The sequence below is a fragment of the Pristis pectinata genome, chromosome 1, assembly GCF_009764475.1.
Source record: "Pristis pectinata isolate sPriPec2 chromosome 1, sPriPec2.1.pri, whole genome shotgun sequence".
NCBI classification, from domain to species: Eukaryota; Metazoa; Chordata; class Chondrichthyes; order Rhinopristiformes; family Pristidae; genus Pristis; species Pristis pectinata.
In genome coordinates, this window is record NC_067405.1 from 121,958,336 (window position 1) to 121,981,205 (window position 22,870).

Genomic DNA, 22,870 nt, shown 5'->3' on the forward strand with positions numbered 1-22,870 from the left:
AATGATTTCAATCTGCAGAAGTGATTTCAATGAGTATCAGTAGGAGAAAAAAATTATTAGTAAAGCAGAGACATGAGCGTAGAGAACCACCAGTAAATGAAAGTCAAACAAATGCAGATGCTGGAAGTTCTGAAGGGTCTTTGACCTGAAATGTTACAAGTCATAGGGAGATACTGCACAGAATCAGCCCATTCAGCTCACCAAGTCCATACTGACCATCAACCACCCATATTTACACTCATTCTATTCTCCCCATCAACTCCCCCCAGATTTTACCACTCACCTACACACTCAGAACAATTTACAGTTGCCAATTCATCTAACTCACGTCCTTGGGATATGGGAGAAACCGGAGCACCCAAGGAAACTTAGGGAGACTGTGCAAACTCCACACAATCTGCACAGCAAGTCATGATTAATTCTGGGTGACTGGAGCTATGAAGTAGCAGCTCCAGTTGCTATGCCACTGTGCTGCCCCGATCACCATTTCTCTCTGAAGATGCTACCTGACTTGTTGAGCCTTTATGGCATTTTCTGTTTTTATTTCTATATAGAATCATTACTGAGAAATTGGGAATTGTGGAAATTCAATAAAATAATATGGCTCAAAATTTAACTATTTGAACTCTGTGCACCAGGTAAAGGATACTTTAAAGAGACTCAAAGGACTAGGGTAGCTGTCCATTCGGTTACTATGAAATGCACTGTCACTTTTCAGAAAATTAATACATCAATGCATCTTTCAGTTATTTTGACATAATGGTAACTGGCAATTTTCCAAAAGTGAGACTCAAAGTAAGGTCCTTTTTATATTAGAATATTAACTCATTAAAAAAAAACTTACACTAATTTGTTCTTTAAATGTGCAAAATACCAATGCAATTTAAGGTTTTAAATAAGCAGTTAATATTTAATAGTGATTCAAAGTGTATTTGGAACACATTCTGTTGACATATGAACAGTAAATATGAACAATGTAAGAATTCACAATAACCAAAGTTTAGAGTAAAATACAAGTCTCCCATAATGGTTACTTCGTTATATATCTTCCCATCTTTACATTGTTAACAATAAAAAGATACTTCCTAATTACGATTAATAATTACACATCAGGAATAAAGAGAAAAGGCTTTCACAATTGGTCTGTATGGTATCACTGTCCAAAGAAGTCTCCAGCAATCAATGAATGTGAATTACCTGAAATTCAACATAAAGTGATCTTATAGTGGTAAGGATAATCTAGTAGTTCGTGAACAACAATGAATGATGAGTTAATGATTAGTGAAAATAAAAATTGGGCACTTTGTACTTACCTAATATCTTCATTTGTCTCAATAATATGCAAGAGATGTCTTGCTTTACCGGTTTATTTTTATTGATGAAAAAATCATCACAACTGGTGTTATTACTCAAAACAAATTTATTTCAGAATCTGGCCCAGGATGATATAAAATGAATTAACATACCTACTATGTTAATCAGTCTACAAAATGAATACAATAAAACTTAACAATCACATTTATATCAACCCAATTTGGGTTTGCACACTTCAAATATTACATTTGCCAATCATAATGACATACCTCTTGCAATACATCATTAAATGTGATATATGCAAATATTCTTAAATCAAACTCTGTTTAAAATAAGTTTTCATTTTTCTTGGCGTCCAGCTGAAACCCAGAAAGTGATTTTTTTCTCCACTTGAGACAACAATTGACGAGGCAACCATGGAAGCTGACTCTGTAAAACTGTGGAATTTTTAGCAATGCAGTCTAAGCACAACCTATAAAGGAAAAAAAACACCAATCACATATTGCATGTATTCACATAAAAGTGATTCATCTATATTTCCTAATAACTTCTCCTTTAAAGACTTGCACCCTTGCTGCCCCTTTCAGGACATCCCAAAGAACTTTATACCAAATGAAGTACTTTTGAATTGTAAATAAAAAAATAAGTGCCCTGTAGATTTGGGAAATCTGGAATGCTGGAAATACTCAGCCAGTCAGGTGAATCTGGTGTTCTTACTTTTGAACTGTAGATGTTGTTGCAGCATAGGAAATGTGACAGTCAAGGTGTGCACATAAGGATTTCATAAAGAGCAAAAATACTATAATGACCAATAAATCTATTTTTTGGCATACATGTTGAGTTAGAAATAAATATTGACCAGGAGATCAGGGATAGTTCCCAGCTCTTCTTATAGCCATAGGATCTTATGTCCATCTGAGAAAAAAGCCAGGGTTTAATGTCTTGTTCAAAAGAGTGCACTAAACACAAACCTTCTGATTCAGGAAAGAGCACTACTGAGCCATAGCTAACATTACTTTAAATTTACCACAAACATGGCACAGTGTATATTTAGTCTGATCTTTATTTGATTAAACAGTCAATTCTGGTTTCCTTCTGCCAGAGCCAGCTTTAATCACCTGATACGTAATCCAGTGACTATTATGTGAGATTCAACTATGTAAACCAACAGGAGTAAGGTAATAGCCAGTCATCATCTATGTTAACATACACTATATTCATAGCAAGAACTATTTTTGTGTGCTGTTAAAATCCTCCACATTAATTTCCATGAGAACATCCCATGCTCAGAAATCATCTAGATACCCAATCTCATTAACCTTTTCCTAGGTCCCCTCCAACAGTCCCTTTCCTGGTTTCATCAGTGAAATGTTTTGTTTGTTTTTCAAGTGTGGTTGTTACTGCTGCTCTTTACTCATATGAGATGGAGTGAAAAGTATACGGAGAGATATGGTTGTACTTCATCATTGGTCTTTTCTTATCTTAGTCTTTCTATTTCTGTTGATGTGGCTGATAATTGTTCTGAACATGTCATTACAACTTAACACTGTGTAGCCTTTACCTATAGTACTTGCATCACAAATGAAAATGTAAGAATATCTATATATTAGGTATACTGAACAGATTAAAGAATAAGAAAAAAATGAATGCCATACAAACTGATCTCCAGCTTAGTTTCAAAATCCTGCTCCTGTATTAGGCTGCGACTGAACATTTCTCTCACTAGTTTTGAGGAAATGTTTGAAGTGATCAGTGAAGTTGCTGAGCTTGAGATGGAAGTTGACAAAATCAAAATGTTGCTGGAATCCAACTCTCAAGACCTGAAGAGTGAAGATTTACTGGAGGTGGAGACTGAACATCACTGAAGAGACCCAAGCAGACGATTCACCAGAGGTTGAACTACCAGAAGGATTCACAGCAGAAGACATGGACGAGGCATTCAGGCACCTTGATGCAAGACTGCAATGTTTCAATAAGTTGGACCCCCATACTACAAGCTCACAAAGCTCAGCAGGATCATCAACAGCCACCTACAAAGCCATCAACAATTAAGTCAAAGTCCATAGTGCAGTCATCCCTGAACAAGTTCATAATTAAGGTTGAACAGCCATTACCATCTTCTGTCTTGGCAGCATCAACATAACCTTTACCAGACCCTTCATTCTCGTCTGATTAGTTACCACCATCACCACCACCCCTTCACACAAGCATGCCAACATTAGCAATTAAACAATGAGAGGATAATGTTAAATTACTTTCCAATTAATCCTAGTAGAGCTGCTGCCTTATATCACAGGTGACCTGGGTTCAATCCTGACCACGCATGCTGTCTGTGTGAAACTTGAATGTTCTTCCAGTGATTGCATGGGTTTCCTCCAGGTGCGTGGGTTGATAAGTTAATTGGCCATTGTAAATTGCCCCAAGTGTGTGACTGAGTGGTAGAATCTCAAAAAAGTTGAAGGGAATATTGGGAATATAAAATGAGGTAAATGTGGGATCAGTGTAAATGGGTGCTTGATGGTTGGCATGGACATGGTGGGCTGAAGGGCTTGTTTCTGTGCTGTAGGACTCTCTGCATTGTTTGCTAAAGCATCACAGTTCAGTTTCTTCACCACCAATAAACGGCAGCAACTCAAGATAGTTCTGGAATTTATCTAAGACTGTTGGCGATCCCAAAAGGTGCTAATGGATCACATCCACATTTTCCATGAATCATAAAGACTCCTGCCTGCTGAATGGCCATAATGTTGACTCCAAACAAAATCCCATGGATAATAAGATATTTTACTGATGCCCAAACTATTTTAGCTCAACAGGGCTTATCTACCCCCAACTCCTGGGGGAAGAGGATTTGTACTGTAGCAATCCAGAGTGTAAAGAAAACACCAAAAGACCCAGAAATTCAAAGTCATATTTCTGCAATCAACTGATCCACAAAGAAAGAAAAACTACTTCCTCTGGCAGGATCTAGCATCCTTATATTTCTTTAAGTCAGTACCAGGTTCCATTCCAAACTCTCTACAGGCTGCATGATGGGTGTAATTCTATAATCACAAAAAACACTTTTTCTATACTCAATTTTACTCTCAGACCAGATACAAGGTAACCCCAACCTCAGACAGGAAAAAGTTAAAAAGTTTACTGAAGTAAAATTGTCCAAAATGCCAGAATTCTAAGTTCAATACTTGTAACAAAGAAGATTACTAAAAGAAGTTACCCTTCCTTTTCAAGGGTGCTGTTTTGAAAGACATGAAAATCACAATTTTTTGTTGATAATTAGTGTCACAAACCAGCAACAAAAGAAACACACTGAGCATGATTCAGTGTTAAAAACTATTTTATTAATCACTACTTATGATAATACGTAAAATAAAAGTAAAAATGTTAGTATGTTAGAATTCAAAAATGTTAAACCTCGAACGTTAACCCCAAAACTAAACTCTTCGTGTGTGTGTGTGTGACAAAGTCCAAAACTCCCAGTTCCTGAATGGTTCTTAAAGTTCAGTTCCGCAAGCCATAAGGTGAAACATGAGCAAGGGCTTCTTCAACAACCACCGTTGTCTGAAGATAAGATGTAGATGTAGAAAAACATAGAGAGAGTACATACGAAATCCAAATGTTCCACGATGGAACCCAAACGACACTTCAGTGTTTACTCGGTAGTGACTTCCTCACCCCGAAAAGCATCCGAACCGTGGTCGTCCACACACAAATACCTGTTTCCTTCTACAGGTCAGCAACAAAGTGAACTCCACCGGATTACTTCCAACTTCCATACATGGATTTCAGTGGCAAACACAGTTATTGTTTCTCATCCATCGATAGAGAAAACAAGCAGGCTGGTGTCTCTCTCCCTTCTCTCTCTCTCTTTCTTCTTCTAACTTCTTCAACAACGTCATTACGTCCTTTATCTTCTATTGACGTAAGCACGCCCCACACACACATACACACACACTCTCTATCTTAAAGGGACTTTCACTGAGTCCATAACATTAGTAAAATTATTTTAACAGAAGTTCTACATCAGAAGGAAAATGTAAAATTGTTACCTGAACAGTGAATATGGCTGGGTTTGAAAAATCAGCACATCATTACAGTGACCCTAATTAAAAGAGCAGAGATAAAATGTGTTAACACTTCAAATCAGATTCCTCTTCACTGACTTGCAATAATGAGTTATCAAATTATCCAACTTAGTTTCTCACAAAAGGATTCTACATTTGTATTGAATGTGCATTACTCATATTTCTTCTGAAATATTACTCAGGTTTTAAAGTGCTTGGTGAGCTACTCCTGATCAGAATTACTTTTGATTCCATGAAAGAGAAATAAATTAATTTTCAGGTTTTATTTGGACAAGCAATTCCATATGAAGAAAAAGCAAATATTTGTTGAATAAGACATTATTGAAAGGCAGAAGACTAGTGATTTGAATTTTTAAAATATATTTAGAAAGATTTTTTCATTATTATTTCTTCATGATTTCCACTTGTCAACTACCACTATTGCATTTCTTTATTAAACCTCTGTGGTAGATATAGTATGAGAAATTTTCAATCAACAGGTTGTTTTCCAGTTTTAATGTTTACAAGAAACATTGCTACATTTATCCTACCTTCAATTAGCTTTTGCAGGTTTTTGTTTTCTTGTTTCATGATTCTTATGCCCCATTTAATCCAACTATCTTTTTCTCCCACCCTTAAAAATCAAGTTAAGTTTGAATAGCCCTTTTGTCACAGAAAACTTGACCTACCAATGATAGTGTCAAAACAGGCGTTTTTACTAGGTAAATAAATTAAAAGCATGATTTTATGGTTGCATCAGTTTTTAAACTGTCAGAGGGAAAGTTATGTTATGAAAATTCCCAGGATGTTGATCACCTGAGTAAGTGGGCCAAGGAATAAGAAATGAAGTTTAATTCAGGTAAGTGCGAGGTGTTGCATTTTGTAAAGTCAAATCAAGGTAGGACTTACACAGTGAACGGCAGGGCTCTGGGAAGTGTTGTAGGACAGAGGGACCTTGGAGTTCAGGTACATGGTTCCCTAAAAGTGGAGTCACAGGTAGACAGGATGGAGAAGGCAGCTTTTGACATGCTGGTCTTCAGCAGCCAAGGTATTGAGTATAGAAGTTGGGAGGTCATGGTGTGGTTGTACAAGAGGCTGGTGAGGCTGCACTTGGAGTATTAGGTTCAGTTTTGGTCTCCCCACTGTAGGAAAGATGTTATTAAACTGGAAAGAGTGCAACAAAGATTTACAAGGATGTTGCCAGGACTCGAGGGACTGAGTTATAGGCAGAGGTTGGACAGGCTAGGACTCTTTTTTTCCTTGGAGCATAGGAGACTGAGAGGTGATAAAGTTATGAGGGCATTCAGTCTTTTTCCCCCAAGGTTGGGGAAATCAAGAACTAGAGGTCATAGGTTTAAGGTGAGAGGGTAACTTTTTTTTTGAAACACAGAGGGTGGTATGTGAAATGAGCTGCCAGAGCAAACTGGTTGAAGCAGGTACAATAAAAAAAAACTTTTAAAAGACAGTTGGACAGGTATGTGGATAGGAAAGGTTTAGAAGGTTATGGGCCAAACGCTGGCAAAATGGACTAGCTTGGATGGGCATCTTGGTCAGCATAGACCAGTTGGGTTGAAGGGCCTGTTTCTGTGCTGTATGACTCTATGGCTCTAACCCAAAGGATTGATACAAATCAGAGCAAAATGATGACTTTTCTAAGCAGAACAGAAACACAAGACAATGTCACATATTCTGTTTTCAGCATCAAACCTTCTGGAAAAAATGAAATTGTCACATATTCACTATCAAGGTAATTTAACTACAGCCTTCTGATCCTGATCTACTTGGCACTTGAATTAAGGTTTGTCTCAAGGTCAGACTTTCTCTATACTGTTAGACAGCTGTTACAATGTTTTGGTCTTTGTCATGTTCACTCTCTCTCTCTCTCTATATTATATATATATATATATATATATGTGAACAAAGTGAAAAATTTGTCTCTTGTACTTCACTGTCAGTGATTTATCAGTAGGTCCTTCAATAAAACTAACTTCCTCTCCTCTCAATGTGCTGATAGCCTCAATAAATAGTCTTTGATAATCTTGAAGCCCAATTTAATGCAATGAGACAATTTAGAGTCAGAGTCATATAGCACGGAAACAGGCCCTTTGGCCCAACTCGTCCATGCCGACCAAGATGACCATTTAAGTGAGACCTATCAGCCCGAATTTTGGCCCATATCCTCTAACCTTTTCCAAGCGTCTATCCTATTCCAAGTTCCTATCCAAGTGTCTTTTACATTTATTCTCTCTTTCTCCATATGAAACAGACAGTTCTACATTTTCATTCAGCTTTCATATTCAACTTAAATGCTTGGCAACTTCTAAACAAAAGCAAGTTCACTTTATTTTATAAAACTTATATTTCTCATTGCCAAATTCTTTGCAGAAGGGAGAAATGATGAAAAATCAAAAGATGGCAGGGGAAAAAAAATAGATTTCCATTCCCCTTTTAATCTTCCTAACATAGCAATAGAATGACTAGCTAGGTTTGAAAGTTGCAAAATATTCAAGTTTCAAGGTTTTTAGATAATCAAAACCTCCATAAATGGTAATGGCTTCTGTAATGCTCTTGTGATCCCATCAATAATTAAAGTTGCCAATATCTCAGAATGCAAATATAAAATTACATTAATGCAAATTTTCCTAAAGTAACTTTGCTGGACAAGAAGTTACTCAGAGCTTTATCATTTTTGACGTCAGAGTAGGCCAAGATGTTACTTTCTAGTTCTGACTCTTAAACAAGGAATAATCTATGTTGAACAGTTTAAGTTGCTGTTTTGATATAAAGCTGCTGGAAGTGCACAGTGTGATAGTAAGAACTCATCAGATCTGGAACAGATTTCGGTGAAGGATACACACATCCAACAGATTGTTATCTTTAATGTAGTTTGACTGGTGTATGCATTTCCAAAAAAATGCATTTTCACTTAAAACTTCTGGCATTTACAGTTCTCCATTTTACTTAAGTGGCAAAGAATTAGTAATTATAAATAACAAAAAATATGCAGAATTCAAGAACCAGAGATTGCAAATTCAAAGCATCTCTGTAGCAAAACAAGAAGCTGTTTTTACTAACGCACTTGTCCTCCAATTTTGATTTACTAGCATTAAGAGGAGACAAACCAGTCAATCGTTTCAATGTACTTACAGAATCAAAGGAAAGCAGGTCATCTTTACTCCCACCAAACACCATCACTTCATACTCCTTTCCCAAACAGGCTGTATGCCACAACCTGCAGATGTTTTCAATATTAAATAGATTAATATCTATTTGTTATGTATGCCAAAGTTTTTATTTCCTTATTTCTAATATTTCAACTCAAGTAAAAATGTAATATACAAATTTGATTTATTTTCTTCAAATTGAGTTATCATGGGCACTTTAATGTTAAGAGCTGGCATTAATCAATTTTTCTAAAGTTTGACTGAAGATATACTCAATAGCACATCTTTGCACAACTGCTTTCTCAGGAAGTATTAAATGCCCCTCCTTTTTATTTTTCACAAGAATTATTTCTATTCAATATGGATGTCATAGGTATCCTATTAAAGTCATTAAAATTTGCACACCAGGTACTTTAATTGTTCTTTCAATTTTATCAATCAGCATTAAAATTTCATAGAATATTTTTCTTGTTGTGAGAAATCATATATATTTTGATGTTTTGTGAGGGGAGGGGCAGAAATTCACTTTTGAAATGAAAGTTGTTTACTCACCTTCAAAACTGTTATTAATGTAAAAGGAAGCTATTTGTCATGTCTAATAATTAGAAATGTCTAGACTTTGAAAGCTTTTTAATTTGATCATAATTAGCTAATCCCTCCCATGTCCTTTGACAGAAGCCTCTTGGGGTGGGTCAGTACCTTCAATCAAATAAGGCAATACAGACCAAGTATGGAAATGTCAAAGAAGAAAGCCACAATAAAGATGACAAAAAGACCTCTACTCAGATGGGTCCACTCATTGTGCCCAGTCATAAGTATTTGAAGTTTCTGTCGTTTCCTGCAAGTTTTGGTTAATGTTTCCTTAAACAAGAAAGAATCAGGAAAAAAGATCAAGGAAAGGACCACATGATGATGCACAAGTTAGTACTGTTGTCTCACAGCTCAAAGGATCTGGGTTCAATCCTGATTTGTATTTCTTCTGTAAGGAGTTTACATATTCTCCATATGACTGCATGGTTTCTGTTGGATGTGCCAGTTTCCTCACATCCCAAAGGCATTTTGGTAGGTTAGGTGGCTACTGCAAATTACCCCTAGTGTAGATAAGTGGGAAACAAATCAAGAGAGAATATTCCAGGACAACAGGGAAATAAAGGTATGAATGGGACAGACGGGTTTGCATACATGGGCCGATGGGTCCACTATGTGTCGTAGTAGGTAATCAAAATGAAGTGCCTTATTATACCCTGCCTCCATCAGCTGTTTATAAATAGTTTGAAATTAGCTCTAAAGTTTAAGACTGCCATTAAAAGGCCATGTTCAAGTGCTCTCAAACAGAATATAATACATAATCCACAAATGAACTTGTAAGTTTCCATCCTCTAATGTCAGAAGGAAACACCGTCAGAAGTACTGACAGACACCTGGGCTACCAAATTATATAACAAAGTTAAGGATGTGGGCTCTTATAACTATTAGTTGTTGCAGATTTCAGAAGGGCTAGCTCAAGATAATTCCAAGCAAACAGCATCCCACATGGTGCACACTGCAACACCTCCCAACTAGAGAGGCTGCAGAGATAGTATTACAGTGTTACACATTTCCAATTCTGCATTTCTGGGCTTTTGTAGAGCAAGACAGATAGAGTAAGTCGGAAAGTGGGGAGAATAAAACAGGTTAGGGTAGGATTAGTATAAACATGGGATTAGTGTAAATGGGTACTTGAAGGTCACTGCTAGAGTATCTCTCTAAGACTATCAAAACAAGCCTTAGAATTCTAACACTTCTTACTGGGCTCACCCAACAAGGAGGAAATCATCTTGCTGCAATAAATGACTAGAGAATTTTCACTTCTACCAAACCAATGTATTCCACATTTTGACAAAGCAGTATTATTCCTAAAACAAATGTTTCAAAGAAGAATATGGGATGCATCTAATCTGAGAAGAAATATCTAGACATCTGACACTCAATCCAAGAAACACAGAAGACGTTCCAAAAAGTGCACGTGTGAAGTCACCTCTGATCCATACCAGCCCTCAAGAAAATTCAAGGAAGAGTGCAAAGCACCAACTCCAAAAGGAAATGATGTGTGGAATCCTATGCCAGGTACACTGAAGTCATTCAAGCCAAACTTTAAAAGGCTGTTCCAACAAGTGCACAGTATTCTAAGAACGAGAGTACAATATAAAGCTATACCTGTAATGTACTCTTCCTTCATAAGATTAGATTTGAAATTCAACAGTTTCAAACAGTCTGAACAAGCAACAAAATAAAACCACAGAGCTTGAAGAGCTTTAACCTTTCACTACTCTATCTATTCCAAGAGAAAGAATTAACACTATAATCCAGGACAATTCTTAATCACAATGGATTGGCAACTGGAAAAAAAAGAGGGGAAAGAGATGGTGACCCAAGAGACAAAAAACTCCTTATGCTAATAAGTTTTCCCTGAAACACTGATTTTATAATGCTTTTGACTCATTCATCATCAATTTGGGTTGCCTAGTTTAGTTGACAAAGCTTCTTATTAATAAGCTATGAAAGTACTGATTATGATTATTGAAATGAAAGCTATGCTTGAACTATCATACTGGTTTGCCATTTTAATAAACTCAAGCAGACCCTATAAATGAAAAGCCTTGAGAATTAGAAGGCAAGTGAAGGCAATTTGCTCTCAAGTGGAACTGCACGTAGGAACATTTGGTTTCAGTTATAAGCTACAAAGTCACACAACAACAATGTTATTTGTCTAATGGGGAAACATTATGGAATCTGTTTCCAGCAGAACTATAATTTAAGTGTCTGCAAGCAGAAATCACTAAAGATTACCAGGATTCAATCACAATTTGAGATAATGCACAACACACAAGTAGAAACATTTCATATTTCATGTGTTGAAAGCAGATGTCACAGTCAGATTAGATGACACAGAGGATAAGTAGGTGACCAAGGTGCAATGGAGGAAAAAAAAGGACTCTGCAACAGAGTACAGAAACCTGGTGATTCCTCTTTGTCTGAAATGTACATATATGGCTTATAATCTGACTCCAAGGAAGAAATCAAAAGTAGCAACAGCACATGGAGAGAGCGCTGAAATGATAAGTGTTGAGGAAATAAAGGCAATACTCATAGGGATTTCATTCCAATGATAGAAAAAGAAACATTTTTGCAGCAGCAGCTTAGGTCTCTCAGGTTACAAGCCAGAAGATATAAAAGCATGGGCAGAGAAATTTTGAAAAGGGGAGAGCAGCCTGGTATTCTGGCCTATGTGAAATTCAAAAGATGTTAGAACAGAGCAGTATCTTGCAAATGGAGCAGTGGAGTTTGATGTTAAATTATATCTGCAGTAAGCATCTGGTTCTTGAGAAACTTTAGCTCACAGTTGATCAGCCAGAACCTGAAATTCAAATACTATGGGGGTAAAGTTATCTGGACCCTGTGTATCCGGAGGCAGTCACATCTATTCGATTAAGTATTGTAGAAACTGGTCAGTCCAGGACAGGAGGGTGTGATGATGAGTGTGGTAGTATAGGGATCCAGAATGTAGCATGGAGGAGCAGCAGCCTCACATTTATTATTGCAGCCTGTGTGGATTAGCAAGCTAACTACAACAGCACAGTACAAGGGCCATTCACATTGGGGGGGGGGGGGGGGGGTGGGTGGGGTGGGGCGGGCAGTGGACAGTGAAGAGGAATGTAGTGGTAAGAGGGGACAGCATAGTCAGGGGGATAGATACTGTTCCCTGCAGCTACGATTGTGACTTCTAAAGTCTGTGTTGCATGCCTTGTGGTTTGGTAAAGGTTATTTCCCTAGGAACAGAGGAACTTGGTGTGGGAGTGGGAAGATACAGTTATTGTGATGCATGTGGGAGCAAAAGGCATAGATAAGACAAAGGAAGTTTTTTTTTCTGAAGGAATACAAGCAGTTTGGGTCTAGATTAAAAACCAGAAATTACAAAGATGATCATTTCTGGTTTACTACCTATGCAATGTGCAAATGTACAGGGGGCAGTGAGTTTTTTTTTTACTTTCAGGATCTGGGCATCACTAGCAAAGCCCTTCCTCCATCTGCTCTTGATCTGGGTGACTTAAATGCCCTCTGAAATGGTCTGGTAAGAGTCATTAAAACTGGAGAATTGAATATATGGTTGATGGACTGATGTGGAAGAAATATATTTTAGCGCGTACAAACATAACAGTATACTTCCGATTAGTCAAGAGTAGGGAAAATGGTACAAGGACAAAAGTAAAGGCTCAGTATCTGAATGCAAGTAGCATTCATTACAAGGTTCATGAAATAATGGCACATAAATAAATGTTACCAATGTAACAGTCATAGAGTTGTGGTATAAAGTGCAAGTCCAGGAGAGATAGGCAAAATTTAAAAAAAGGGGAGTAACCCTGATTTTAAAGAATGAGATAGAGGCAGTTGGGAAGAAGAGAGGAGTGATTAGCAAGAAGCAGAAAACATCAAGAGATAATACAGATCATCCATCACACAGTAACAGTAACTTAGGATATAGTATAAATCAGGAAATTGAAGGTGCTTATAATTAGGGTAATACAATAATTAAGGTGGAATTTAATCTACAGATAGACTGGGTAAATTAGCAGTTAATGGTATGGAGGATGAATTCATGGAGTATATGATATGGTTTTCTACATCAATATGTTGAAGAACCAATGAGGAAACTGCTCATTATAGATATGCTGTGTAATGAGAAAGTGTTGATTGATGTAGTTAAGGAAAAAATAATCTTAATATAATAGAATTTTATAAAGCTTGGAAGTGATTTCCCCTACCCATCCCCTGCACCACCAAAATCAGAAACCAGTGTTTTAAAGCTGAATAAAATAAATGGACAAAGATACGAGGTATAGATTGGGAAACTACATTGTGACAGGAAATCAGCAATGGATAACTTTTAAAGAAAATATAGATTACAAATGATACCCATGTTCTTTTAAGGCAAAAAAGACCAACAAGAAAAGTGGCCCAGCTGTGGCTATCGAGGGAAGTTGATGTTAGTCTTATATCAAAGGAAAAGGCTTATGACATTGCCAAGAGCTGCAGCAAACCTGAGACTGGGAATATTTCGAATTTAGCAATCCGGATGGCAAAAAGCCAGTTGGCATTTACTGTAATAGGATGAATAGAGAAGTCTTGCTCCAATTATACAGAACCTTGGCAAGACTGCATCTAGAATATTAAGTACAGGCACTTCCCTGCCTAAGGAAGGATGTACTTGTTACAGAGAGAGTTCATTGAAGGTTCACTAGATCGATCACAGAATGACAGGTTTGTCCTGTGAAGACACTAAGTAGCCCAAGACTGTACTCTGAAGTTTAGAAGACTGAGAAATGAAACATACAATATTTTTAAGAGGTTTGACAGGATACATTAGTTTATATTTCCCCCACCTTGGGGTGTCTAGAATCTGATCATCATCAGATTATAGATTTAGGTAGCATGTTAGACGTTGATTTCCTGTTGAAATTCCCACATGATGATGGTCCCTACCTTCAGCAAAAAAAAAAAATTGGCTACAGAACAGGTTGTAAAAAGTGCTACAGAAATGCAAGATTTTTTCAGCCAGTTAAAGAGAAAAAATGGAAAGTAAAAACAAAAATATGACCAAGCAGATTATGTCCATGTTGTGTGCTTGTGGAAAATTCATACTTTTGTTTAGACATTCTTTGGTCAGCAGACAGAACAAGCTTGATCTGTCAGAGGTTTCCAGTAATTTAATTTGCTGTTTTTGTTGATGTTAATTTACCGCATTCAAAGACAGGCACCGGTGTCGGGGTATACAGAAAAAAAAATAATTTTCTTAAGGAGTGGAGAAATCAAAAACATCCATAATGCAAGATATTTTTCCAATGGATATATTGAAATTGAAAATACCGTAGGTGCTGTAAAACTGAAGTTATAACAGAAAATGCTAGGAATTCTAAATTGTGATGAAAGTTCATCAAACCCAAATATGAACTGTTTCTAACTCCACGGATGCTGCCTACTTCAAGTATTTGCAGCATTTACTGTTATTTTTATTGTATTAAAATTGTTCCATATTCACTTTGCTAATTAAAAATAATGCATCTCATACTCAAGTGTGCAATTACAAAAACAATAAACACCATTAGAATGGGCAAAACCTAGATAGAGGATTGCAACTTATTTACCCCATGTAATTGAAACATTAACTGGAGTTATTTCTCACTGTATCCCTGCCTAGCTCCAAAAGTGTTTCAGAGAAGCTTTGCAGGGCACCAATACTGGTACTAATGGTCCAATAAGAAACCCATTGACTGGGCAAGTTCTTAGTGACCTGGATTAGAGTATCAAAAGCTTCTGACAGATGACAGAATAATGCTCAGATGGTCTATGCAAGGCTAGATCTATGCACAAGATTGATATTAAAATAAGCTTAAATACAGTGCAGCATATTTCCCATTAGATAAAGCACACATGTACTTAATGTGCCCCAACTGTCCCAGTTGGTTTCTAGGGAAAATAGAATCAGCCAGAATATTCACTTCTGGTTATCCACTTCCAGCAGTTTTATCAAGTGGAGTGTATGTATGAATGGTATTGAGTAAGGGCAGGATTAGCTTGCTTAATGATCATGCTTACTGACTATGGACAAGCAAGTGTCTTCTGAAGAAAGGGCCAGGTAGAAAAGGAAGTAAACAGGGAACTATAATTGGCCAGTCATCCAAGTGGACAAACTAGCAATCTAGTCCCTAGCTACATTTTTTTTTTTAAAAAGGAGCTTAATGTCCCAGTTTTAAAAACTTAACATTAAATCTCACTTGCAAATAAATAGATCAAGATATTCAGAGACGCTGAAGAACTGCAGATGCTGGAATCTGGAGCAAAAGCAAAACAAACTGCTGGAGGAACTCAGTGGGTCAGGCAGTTGCTGTGGATGGAAAGGAATGTTCAACGTTTTGGGTCAAGACACAAGAACATATGACAGAAGAGCAGGAGTAGGCCATCTGGCTCATCAAACCTGCTCCGCCATTCAATAAGATCATGGCTGATCTGGCCGTGGACTCAGATCCACCTACCTGCCTTTTTCCCATAACCCTTAATTCCCCTACTATGCAAAAATCTATCTGTGTCTTAAATATATTTAACGAGGTAGCCTCTACTGCTTCCCTGGGAAGAGAACTCCACAGATTCACTACCCTCTGGGAAAAGCAGTTTCTCCTCATCTCCGTCCTAAATCTTTCCCCCGAATCTTGAGGCTATGTCCCCTAGTTCTAGTCTCACCTACCAGTGGAAACAACCTTCCTGCCTCTATCTTATCTATCCCTTTCATAATTTTATATATTTCTATAAGATCCCCTCTCATTCTACCGAATTCCAGCAAGTATAGTCCCAGGCAACTCAATCTCTCCTCATAGGCTAACCACCTCATCTCCGGAGTCAACCTGGTGAACCTCCTCTGCACCGCCTCCAAAGCCAGTGCAGCATTACCTCCCTGTTCTTAAATTCAATCCCTCTAACAATGAAGGCCAACATTCCATTTGCCTTCTTGATAACCTGTTGCACCTGCAAACCAACCTTTCGTGATTCATGTACAAAGCTCTCCTACAATCTTTAACCATTTAATAATAATCTGATCTTCTATTTTTCCTTCCAAAGTGGATGACCTCACATTTACCAACATTGTACTCCATCTGCCAGATCCTTGCCCACTCACTTAACCTATCTACAGACTCTCTGCATCCTCTACAAAATTTGCTTTACCAGTCAATTTAGTGTCATCAGCAAACTTAGATACGCTATACACAGTCCCCTCTTCCAAACTGTTAATGTATATCGTGAACAGTTGTGGGCCCAGCACCGACCCCTTTGGCACCCCACTTACCACAGAATGCCAACCAGAGAAACAACCATTTATGCCGACTCTCTACCTTCTATTGGTTAACCTATCCTCTATCCGTGCTAATACATTACCCCCAACTCCATGCATCCTTATGTCTTTTATGCAACACCTTATCGAATGCCTTCTGGAAATCCAAGTACACAATATCCACCTGTTCCCCTCCATCTACTGCACCCATTATATCCTCAAAGAATTCCAGTAAGTTTGTCAAGCAGGACCTGCCCTTCCTGAATCCAAGTTGTATCTGCCTGATGGAACCATTTCTATCCAGATGTCTCACTATTTCTTCTTTAATGATAGCTTCAAGCATTTTCCTGACTACAGATGTTAAGCTAACTGGCCTATAATTACCTGCCTTTTGCCTACATCCTTTTAAAAACATGGGTGTGACATTCACTGTCTTCCAATCCACTGGCACCTGCCCAGAGTCCAAAGAATTTTGGTAAATTATCACAAATGCCTCTACTATAACTTCTGCCATTTCTTTCAGTACCCTGGGATGCATCCCATCAGGACCAGGGGACTTGTCTACTTTTAGGCCCACTAGTTTGCTCATCACTACCTCTTTAATCACAGTGATTGTATCAAGGTCCTTGCCTCCCATCACATCCATAACATCTCTCTTTGGCATGTTAGACGTGTCCTCCACCATGAAGACTGACACAAAATAGTTGATCAAGGCCTCAGCCACTTCTACATTACCCAATATTAATTCCCCCTTCTCATCTTCCAAGGGACCTACATTCACATTAGCCACCCTTTTCCACTTTATATAGTTATAAAAACTTTTACTGTTTTTATATTTGTGCTAGTTTACTTTCATAATCTATCTTCCCTTTCCTTGACGCTGCATCAGGACTGAGAATGTAGAGGGAAGAGAGCCAGAAAAAAATGGGGGTGGGGGGGGGTGGTGGTGGTTGGTGGTAAGGCAGGGGCCAGTAGGTGATAGGTGGACCTAGCTGGAATAAGGGATGATGGGTTGATGGAGCATTGTGGGGTGGAACCCTTATTCCTACCCCTCCTCCCTCACCACCATCCAGGGGCCTAAACAGCCCTTCAAGGTGAGACAAAGATTCACGTACACTTCTTCCAACCTTATCTGCAGCATTCAGTGCTCTTGACTTGGCCTTCTCTACATCAGTGAGACCAAGCATAGACTAGGCAACTGCTTTGCAGAACACCAGTGTTCTGTCCTCAAATGGTAATTCTGAGCTCCTGGTTGCATGCCAGTTCAAATCCTCTTCCCAATCCCACACCAACCTATCTATCCGTGGCCTTCTCCACTGCCAGGGTGAGGCCAAATGCACATTTGAAGAACAATGCCTCATATTCTGCCTGGGTAGTTTACAACCCAATGTTATGAACATTGTACTTTCCAACTTCAGGTAACTGTTACTCTGTATCCCCCTTTCTCTCTCTTTCCTTTGCATCCTCCCATCCTCCTCTTTCCATACCCCCTTCTAGACTCCCATTACCCAGTTCTGCACCCCTCCCCTACCTGGTTCCATCCACCTATCACCTACACACTTTTCCCACATTATCCACTCCCCCATGTGGGCCCATCAGCCCTCTCTTATCCACTTCCACATCATGTTCCTTATCAGAGTCCAGCACTTGCACCTCTTGTGCCTACACTTGTCACCATCCAGCCTGTCCCTACCTCACCCCTCCCCTCCCCCCACCTGGCTCCATCTAACCCTCATCTCTCACTCCACCTTGGTCCACCTATCACCTACAGAGTCCTACCTCACCCTGCCTCCCCAAAATATTCAATTGGATATTGATGTAAACCCAGAGTCTGCTCCTATCATTAAGCTGATATAGTATTTTGTGAGTATTTTCCTTGTTAGACAGATGTCAAGGTAAAAAAATAAAACACTACTTAAACATACTTATTTTCTTCACAGGTCGTGGTGAGTTACTACTGTCTCCCTTAGTTATTTGTATGAATGGTGATTCATCAAGATACCTTATCTCAAAATCTGACTGAAGGCACTGTTTGTTCCACCACTGTACAATGGAAGACAGCTGCTTCTTCAGCATGCCCTAAATGACCATAGCATCCAAACCAAAATGTTGTTTCAGGACTGATATACAAGACATAACAAAGCAATCCAATGCAGATATCTGCATCAAAAGTCAGCTGGTGAGCCACAATATTTTGCTGAACATATTTGCATTGGTGGAAAGTGCTAATAATAAATTAAGAGAATTTTAGGAAGATACAGATTTGCTTTTCAGAGAGTAGCGCTACAGCATAAATCAGGTACGCAAGTGGTGCAATGCTTCAGCTATGATGCAGTCTTGCCAAGGAAAGCAAACTGGGAGGAGGATGTGTAATCTTTTCCTCTTTTAGTCTGTATTTGATTCTAATCTGTATTGTATTGAGTGCTATTAATTCAAGTTTCAATGATATTACTGAGCTGATGATAATGGTCTTGTTCATTACTATGATCAGAATTTTAATCAAAATTCACAGCTGATGAAATAAAAGCAACAAACAAACCAATTGGGTGAAACTTAAAATACCTCTGGTCGATTCTAAATTTTAACCCTGGATCTGCAATAAATGGTACAATGCAGGAAGATACTCAAAGATAAATGGCTAAACCAGCAGTAAAAATTAATGCATTGCTACAGTAAGGCTTCTCTCAACAATAAGAAACAGTAATACTACATAACCGTTCACAACAGCAGCAGCAGAGAATAACATGGCTGTTTTGGGAATGGGAATCTTATAAATATGAAAAGGAAAAAATTCTATTGTTGTGGCTTTAAATTCCTTTTAAAAGGCACACAGACCCCCATCTTATTGCTAAACTCACCCATAATTTGTTCAGTATAAACAATTTACATAGTTGACTGTTAAACCTTTATATTTCTAAAGCACAAGTCTATGCACCAAGATATTAAATGGATAAATTTTAACATTTCACTGCCAAAAAAGTGGAATAATTTTCAGTTTTGTATCCACATGAATTTTTAAATGAAAGGCATTTAAAAGGGCTCAAAATATTTCGGTCATCTCTTTATTATTACAGACTATTTCTAGTTTATGAAGCTTTCCCTCTGCATTCAGAGCTGAATCTAATGTAGCCCTGTGGAATTTATTTCTAAAAATCTGGCAATAGAAAGTAATCTAAACAATATATCTAAGTAATATAATCTGAAATTATGCATTGTACTTTTAACTGATTTCCTACAATAATCACCCTACTTTAACTAGAAAATATTACAATAATAATTTTTCCCACCTTGTGTTGAACTAAGAAGCAATCTACATTTCCTTCCCCTGCACTCTGCATCTGCCTTTGCTTTCCTCACCTCATCAAAACCTTTGTCTCATGACTTGCTGTTGGTAAACTCCTGCCTGGTCTGCTTCACCGTAGAACATGGAGTAGACTTTCCTGACTCGAACATGTTGAAATCCTAGCTTGCAACCTGACGCTTTTTTTTGTACAGACTGTAACAGTGCTCTATTACGCTTGGTTGCTGCTAATCTAAAACGGTGCAAAATGTCACTACCGTAACTAGTATAAATTCTATTACAGAATGTTTAAATTATTTATTCATAATGTATACACACGAAATGAAAATGGGAGATTTTTTTTTAAACAGATGAAATAAACCACAACTTAAAAATACTTTAATTACAAAGTGTAAAATATTAGGGTTGATTTACAACAGTAATTATTAAAACTAGAAAAATAAACAACTCCCTATATCTATATTAAACAGCAATATGGAAACCATTTAAACTGCAGAAATATGTACAGCTCATCACGCTTTACAAAATTTAGAAGTCCAATCAACAAATATCTAGTTAGTGCAAGTGTTTTGAGAGAACACAAGTTTGAAGTTTAATACTTAATTATTAAACTCTAATATGCATTTGTACCAGTGCTAAGCATTTAGACTTTTTTTTGGATGATCTAATCTACCATAATATTAAATAAAGATAAAACTCTTCTGAAAGTTAAATAGGGCCATTATGTCTTTTTGATTAAAAAAATCTACAATTCATTAAAATTAAGTTTGTAGAATTTTATTAATGGGTCCCTAAACAGGAAAAAAAAATCAAGTCAATGTTGTTTTGAAAAGATTAGGGAATTATGTAAACATTTAGTTCCAAGCTTATGGCACATCTATCATTTAATAAAGTTTATAAGTATTTACAACATAATTAATTCTCAATAATAATGATGAACAGAAAGTTTGTTCCCTTTCATCAATGGTTTTGGTATATTTCCTGAACCACTGTTTGCTCCCTTTAGAGAAAAGGAGGTAGAGCTATAACCATAAAGTAACCTTGTGATAAATAGTTTCTATTTTTATAAAGCACCAAAAAAATTAAATTTCTACAGCACCAATTAAATTTTTTTCATGTAGAAAATTGTAAACAAGATGTTTTGCTAATTACTTGACTAGCTACAAAACTATATCTTCAGTATTAAAGCAGTTCATTTGCCTAGCCTAAATCTTCACTTTTGAAACCTGGTCAATGGATGGGATTGAAATGTAGCAGCAGTTCTGGTAGAAATTTCCTTTGTTTTACAGGTTGGAAGCCCAACCAGCAACCTCTTTCACATTCATGAAACAAACACTAAAAATAAAAGTTTCTAAATTGATGTAAATAGTGCTCAAGTACATAATACCTACAATATACTGTAGACTGACAGTTCTTGACGTAGCCATTTTCTAAGTGTATCAAGCAAATGTTCTTTGACCATTTTAGGGACAATGACAGGTTGCATAAAATAAAATTTCTTTCAAGAGAAATTTGCTTCAATTAATCCATTTAATTTAATGTTTTCAAAACAGATAGCAGATTAATGAGTTAATGGACAGATAAATAGAACACAGAAACTATCTACTCAAAACTAAATGAAATTTCTGAAAATATTTCTCAATTTGCCCACCCAAACTTGTAGCTAAGGGGACAATTGAGCAACCTGTTCCAGGACTTAACATTTCCATTGAAAGAAGAGCTACATATACTTGAAGGATTTAGTCATAACATGGTTTTCCAATGTGGGAAAAATCTATTCATTAGTTCTTCAAACTACAAAAGTATTCATGTGAACAAGCGTCATAAAAGAAAACAGCATTGATCTCGAGACTCTAATGCATGTCACAACTAAAAGTGATTCACTTTAAAAGTGAATAAGGCATCAAATCTAAATTAATCTAATTATAGGTGGCATAATTCGTAAGTGGGTGGATGACATCAATATCGGTATACTGGACAGTGAAGAAGGTTGTCTTTGTTTACAACAGAATCTAGATCAACTAAGAAAGTGGACAAAGGAATGGTAGATGGAATAAGTGCAAAATGATGCATTTTGGGAAGTCAAACCAGGGCAGTAAATAGACAGTGAACAGCAGGGTCCTGGAGAGTACAGAAACACAGACAGACCTCAGGAAACAAGTACATAGTTCCCTGAAAGCGATGACACAGTTAGACAGCGAATGCTTATGGCATGTTTGCTTTCATCAGTTGGGGCATTGAGTACAAGAGTTGGGAAGTTGCGTCACAGCTGTACAAGACGTTTGTGAGACTGCACTTGGACTATCGTGTGCAGTTATGGTAGTCATGCTATGGGATGGATGTGATTAAGTTATAAAGGGTGCAGAAAAGATTCACAGGGATGTTGCTGGGACAGGAGGGCTTGACTTATGAGGAGAGACCGTGACTGTTCTCCTTGGAGCGAAGGCGGCTGAGGGGTGTCCTTATGGAGGTTTATAAAATCATGAGGGGCATAGATAAGGTAGTTGGTCACAGTGTTTTTTCTTGGTTAGGAAAGTCTAAAACTTGAGGGCATAAGTTTAAGGTGAGAGGGGAATGGTTCAAAGGAGACCTGAGGGACACATTTTTCACTGAGAGGGTGGTAGGTATACTGATCAAGATTCCAGAGGAAATGGTAGAGGAAGATACAATTACAACTTTTAAAAGATCTTTAGACAGGTACATGGATAGGAAAGATTGAGGGATAAGGTCCAAACACAGGCAAGTGGGACCAGCTCAGGTAGGCATGGACGAGTTGGGCTGGAGGGCCTGTTTCCATGCTGTATAACTCTATGACTCTTAGGCCAAATGAAATCTGATTATAGAATCTAAACAAAAATGTTGTGCATAAAGGTTTTAAAACAACTAGTATACATTCCTATGTACTTGCTGCAATTCTTTAAAGAAAAATCTGATATTAGTCTCCAACTCAAAGAGCAATGATCAACCACTTTCATCCTCATTTCACCATCTAAAAACCCTAATCTATACATTTGAAATAGCTCAGTACTTTTTAAATTTTGGCAGACACCATTCATTATTTGCTCTGAACAACTTGTATGTAAATTTGATGCAACTGAAACAGATATAATTTCAAATGCAGAATTTCTCTGCTGCATTCTTGCCTCAAATAATTCAAACAGCATGT

At 37.4% G+C, this 22,870-nt stretch overlaps 1 protein-coding gene across 4 annotated transcripts in view; it reads right to left on the bottom strand.

Annotated features, from left to right (window-relative positions):
* Nucleotides 1–927: 927 nt before the first annotated feature.
* The window catches only part of LOC127568755 (kelch domain-containing protein 1), an 85,439-nt gene continuing 63,496 nt past the window's right edge, over nucleotides 928–22,870 (bottom strand). For all 4 annotated transcript variants that reach the window (XM_052012904.1, XM_052012885.1, XM_052012874.1 and 1 more), the window contains 3 exons: nucleotides 8,526–8,610; nucleotides 5,364–5,416; nucleotides 928–1,786 (listed from right to left, as the gene is read on the bottom strand). In XM_052012904.1, coding sequence (XP_051868864.1) covers nucleotides 1,654–1,786; nucleotides 5,364–5,416; nucleotides 8,526–8,610 — 271 coding nt within the window. In that variant the 3' untranslated portion in view covers nucleotides 928–1,653. The remainder of the gene's footprint in view (nucleotides 1,787–5,363; nucleotides 5,417–8,525; nucleotides 8,611–22,870) is intronic.